Below are 5,404 nucleotides of genomic sequence, written 5' to 3' on the forward strand. Positions count from 1 at the left end.
TATTTTTGGTTTCAATAATAAAAAACAAATCTTATATTCTTTATTACAATGTCATATTCTTCCACGTATATGTAAATATGTAATTGTGTGATTGGTGCACCAAGTCACTCCATATTTCACAAATTGTCAATTACTTGGATTATAATTTTGCCATCTTCCATATTTTTCGCTAACATTGCATTAGTTTAGTGCAATTGCCCATTGACTAACTGATTGCGAAGAAGATTATAAAACTATAGACAAATCGAAGATGCAGATTTATGCACGAGATTATTAATGTAGGCAGTAATTAATTAATCGCCTCGATCTGATCCACATTTAAATCTCAAATAAATTGTCATTAAACGACACTAACTAAGATTCAAAGTTAAGGTTCATATAATTATGGAGAAAATGGAAAAAAGAAGAAAGCTAATTATCTCATTAATTGGAAGTTCAATCATTTTTATCCTTTTCGTCCCTTTGTTTCAACAATCATTTCGTCCTAGGAGTTCTTCTCCTACATTTGATTATTCAAGTAAGTAACACATATTATTAATTAGTCTTTGTTTTACTATATTTATTCTTTTTTTGTTTTTATTTAGTTGTTGGGATTCATTTGGATTCGATTTGATTATGCGAATAATGTAATGTGGAATTTGAATGAAGGGAAACACCAAATATGGAAGAAGAGAGATGACGCCCGTATGGAAGGAAAAGAATCTATGGAGCTCCGTTTAAGAAGATTAGTACGAGGTAACTATGATCTACTACCTCTGTTCCTTAATGTTCTTTACGCTTTGGAATATGTGTCTAAAGTATGAAAACTTTGGCCGTAGATTCCCACTGTTATATACATCAAAATGTTATCATATAAGATTTTGTTAAATTGGTCTCGTTATGTATTTTCAAAATATCAAATTTTATAATTTTTTCACATACGAAAATGGATATATAAGTCGTTGAATATTGCATTGGAGTCCGTGCAAATAGTAAGCGTAAAGAACATTAAAGAACGGAGGTGGTATATAAGTTTTAATTAGTAAAATTAAAATCAGTAATTATACATAACTTAAACACTAATGAATCGATAAAAAATAGTATTGACTTTTGATCTATTCAAATCACAAAAAAAAAGGGAAATACACAAACTTTGTTGAATTGGTGTTGAAAAACAAGCAAATCCAATTAGTTTTTCATTGTTTCCCTTGCAACTCAATTGTTCTATAAGAGAGTCGATAACTAATTACTTCGTATTATGAAAGCGATATTACGTGTCTTGAAAAAATCATGAGTGTATCTTGTTTCCTAATTTCCTCCTATATTACTAACATTTGTTCAATAAAATTAGTTTTGATTAGTAACAATCAATTGAATGGCCTGCAATTTTAATCAACTCTTGTTTAATTGAGATTTTGTTCATGATCTATTCGACTTATTTTGGTTTATTCAGACAAAATAAATTCAGATAAATTTAGTTAAGATAAGCTCAGAAAAAATAAGTTTTTTTTCATACATTTTCACACAGAAATAAGTTTATTTCAAACAAAATAAGTTAATATAAGTTCAATTAAGTTCAGTTAAGTACATATATGTTCAAACAAGTTTAGATAATATAAGTAATCCACAATAAGTCGAATAAAATGGATCCTAAATAGTACTCCCTCCGTTTCTTTTTGTTGTATCCGTTTCCATTGTAAGCGTTTCATATTGTTGTATCCATTTAGAATCCATTTTATTTTTGGACATACATTTTATCCTAAAATAACCTTACATTTCTATTTAATTACCAAAATACCTAAAGATTCTACCCATATTCCCACATAATTTTCCCCACCCATAATATTTAATTCTTTTCCCTTCCCCATATACCCACTCTCTTACCTTTTTTATCATCCATCATTATCACTCCTCTCTCTCTTACCTTATTTCTTTATTATTTTCTCACTTCTTTATTTATTATAATCTCTTACACCCAATCATTACACTTATACCCATACAAACCAATATTCCAATTTTCTTAAAAACCACACCAGATTCCAAATGGATACATCAAAAAGAAATGGAGGGAATATAACAAATTAACAACTAGCTAGTTTAATTAGTAGTGAACAATGTAATAAAGTGTGTAAATGTTATTTGTGAGTTAAAATTACTACTACATGCCGGCCAATTTGTAAAAATGTCCTTAGTATGTTTGCATAACCTTACAAGTAGCATTTCCTCAAAAAAAAGACCTTACAAGTAGGAGGGAGATTAAATATTACCTCTGTTTCGTAAAGTTTTTTACAATTACTATTTGCACGAACTCCAATGCAATATTTAACTACTAATATATCCAATTTCGTATGTGAAAAAATTATAAAAAGTTGATATTTTGAAAATACATACCGAGACCAATATAACAAGATCTTACATGTAACGTTCTGATGTATATAATAGTGATAATTTATAGTCAAAGTTTTCATGATTTGGACACATTTTTCAAAGCGTAAAATTTTTTCAGAAACGGAGGTATTATTAATTTGGCAATAAACTCACTTTTTTACATCTATAATAACCAGGAAAAGATCTAGCTCAACTAGATGCTACCGGAATGACATGCCTCTATGACTTCCACTTCGAACAATGCATCGTTAACAAACCAGTAATCATACCAACCAACGAACCCTTAGTCGTTTACGTACCGTCCGATCAACCACCGGAGAAACGGACCCTTCAGCCGTATGCTAGAAGAGAAGATCCAACGGCCATGAAAGAAGTCACACCAATACAAATACTTCATGGGAATAACATAACACATCGGAAAAATGCTTCTTCATATTGTGAAGTTACACATGAAGTTCCAGCAATTGTTTTCTCATCTGGTGGATTTATAGGAAATGTGTTTCATGAGTTGAATGAGATTATAATCCCATTATTCCTCACATCTCGTCATTTCAATTCCAAAGTGCAATTTGTTATCACTGATTATGCAGATTGGTGGGTGTTTAAGTATAAGGATGTTTTGAAGAAATTGTCATCTTTTGAGGTTTTAAATGGTGATGGTGATGGTGATGGAAGAGTTCATTGCTATCCTGCTGCTGTTTTTGGTCTCAGGTAAATCACTTTATATTATCATCTCATGACTCGAAGAGTCGTGTTAATTATCTAACAGTTAGTTCTGTTCTATTCGACTTATTTTGTCTTAACTTATTGATAGAGTATAAAACTAATCTTGGGACTTCAACCATCAGCTTAAGCTTTTTGTTGAGTTGGTCCTTTGACATGGTATCAGAGCCACGTGACGCAAAGGTCACGGGTTCGAATCTCATCCACCCCTCCTTTTAAAGTGGAATATTTTGCGCTGGGTATGAAGAGGTCTATGATGCATCACACTTCAAGCCCAAAGGGCTTTCATGTGAGGGGGCGTGATAGAGTATAAAACTAATCTTGGGACTTCAACCATCAGCTTAAGCTTTTGGTTGAGTTGGTCCTTTGACACTTATATCATCTGAACTTATCTAACTTAACTGTACGTCTGAACTTATTTTATCTGAAAAACTTTTTTTTCCTAAAAAAAAAATTTATTTTTTTGACTGAAATAAACTTATTTATGTGTAAAATTTTCTGAAAAAAAATAAATTTTCTGAATGAACTTATTTTGTCTGAATAACTCGAACAAAACAGAGTCTTAGACCACTTATAATAGGGCTCGAAAAGTATATCATGCTCTTACCTTCCTTGGTCGTCCTTAACCAATAGATGTTTCTAGATTGGTTCACTAAAGGTATACGTTGGTAAATTATTGCGTGTAGTGTTAACTTATTAGTTGTCTAGCATGTTAAGGAATTAGAGGGTGATAATTTTACGATTTAATAGAGTAAATCTTATGTCTGACGGTGTGACAAAATGTTTTGATCTTCAATAGCTTTTTACTAACTATCACCAACTTTGTTACTTGTATTTGACTAATGACTATTTGTTTAGTTAATACTCTATACTTTGTATTTCGTCTGATATGTTAGAAACCGTCTTTTATAAAAAAATTGTCTTTTGTGATTTTACAGGTACCATGATAATTTAGCACTAAACAGTTCTGAAATCCCAGGAGGCTACACAGTGGCAGATTTCAGGAACTTCCTTGGGGAAACCTACAACTTGACCATGAAGGCCACAAAGAAGCCCAACAAAAAGCCCAAAGTTCTCTTGATATCTCGCAAGGAAACAAGAGTACTTCTAAATGAAGATGAGATGGTAAAGATGATGTTAAATTTGGGCTTTGAAATCCACAAGGCCAAGGCCCATGAAATGCTATATTTGGACACATTTGCACAAGTTGTGAATTCATGTGACATTATAGTTGGGGCCCATGGGGCTGGGCTCACAAATGAGGTGTTTCTTCGTGATGGGGCTGTTGTAGTCCAAATTGTGCCCTTAGCCCTTAATTGGGCCTCCGATACTTACTATGGTAATCCAGCCCATAGTATGGGGATAGAGTACATGGAATACAAAATTGTTGCTAAAGAGAGCTCTCTATATGACGTGTACGGTCCAAATGATCCCATTATTTCTAATCCATTGGTTGTCTTTGAACAGGGATATAGGGATGCTAGGTCATTATACATTGATGGACAAAATGTCACCATTGATTTAACAAGATTCAGAGGCACTCTCATTGAAGCTTTGAAGTTTTTGGGTTATCCAATATCTTGATTTTAAAAATGATAGTAGAGAATAGATGATGGAACTCGTTGTAGGAAATGTAAATAGAACACTTTGTCATAATTTAATAACTACAATTGCATCAAAAAAAATTAATAATTACAATGTTTTACGAAGTATATTCTAATAATTTAAGATATAATACTTCATATATTTTTGTTCACTGACCCTTATAATCGCCAAAGACGGACGCTTTGCCAAGTTTGTCGTCCTCTATTTTTTCCCCATTACTCAATCGTAGTGCGAGATTTTGAAACTAACTTCGTTTTGGTCCACTCCTAGCTTCTCTTCTCTTCTCTCAGGAATCTGAACTTAGTATGCAAGCTCAAGAAATTGACGACTTCCGACAAGCTAAAGCAGGCACTTAATTCTCTAGTTTTTCCGGATCTGACGAAAGAAGAGCCAAGCGAGAAAGGAAGGTTAAGAAGTAGGAGAGAATTTGTTTATCACAGGTAGTCGCTCACTCGCATGTCTACTTCAACATGTGGGCAGAAGCTCTGGGTTTTTTTCTTCTGTGAGAAGAGTGTAGGAGGAAGATGCTAGAGGGACTTGTATGTATAAGGTGATAACTAAACTGAAATATCAAAAAAAAAAAAAAAATTAGAATGTTGCTTTATTTTCAGATATTGAGAAACAGGCTGATGTTGCAAATCAAAACATGATAGCCATTCAGAATCAATTGCAAGTTGATCCTAGTAATTCAGCAGTTGAAGAGAAACAA

General features: G+C 32.6%; 1 protein-coding gene across 1 annotated transcript; it reads left to right on the top strand.

The window, feature by feature from the left end:
- The first annotated feature begins 224 nt into the window (after nt 1–224).
- On the top strand, nt 225–4,782 carry LOC110790980 (xylan glycosyltransferase MUCI21). The gene is made up of 4 exons (XM_021995736.2): nt 225–517; nt 649–735; nt 2,544–3,078; nt 4,029–4,782. Exons 1-4 carry the CDS (start codon nt 385–387, stop codon nt 4,672–4,674), a joined length of 1,401 nt encoding a protein of 466 aa, XP_021851428.1. The 5' UTR covers nt 225–384; the 3' UTR covers nt 4,675–4,782.
- The last annotated feature ends 622 nt before the right edge of the window (nt 4,783–5,404 follow it).

Source organism: Spinacia oleracea, chromosome 4 (assembly GCF_020520425.1).
Source record: "Spinacia oleracea cultivar Varoflay chromosome 4, BTI_SOV_V1, whole genome shotgun sequence".
Taxonomy (NCBI): domain Eukaryota; kingdom Viridiplantae; phylum Streptophyta; class Magnoliopsida; order Caryophyllales; family Amaranthaceae; genus Spinacia; species Spinacia oleracea.

Excerpts from the sequence above, each read along its gene's own strand:
- LOC110790980 (XM_021995736.2), top strand. The coding sequence starts at position 385 with ATGGAGAAAATGGAAAAAAGAAGAAAGCTAATTATCTCATTAATTGGA. Across the intron at positions 518-648 it reads TCCTACATTTGATTATTCAA|GGAAACACCAAATATGGAAG; the intron begins GTAAGTAACACA and ends ATTTGAATGAAG. Across the intron at positions 736-2,543 it reads TTTAAGAAGATTAGTACGAG|GAAAAGATCTAGCTCAACTA; the intron begins GTAACTATGATC and ends TATAATAACCAG.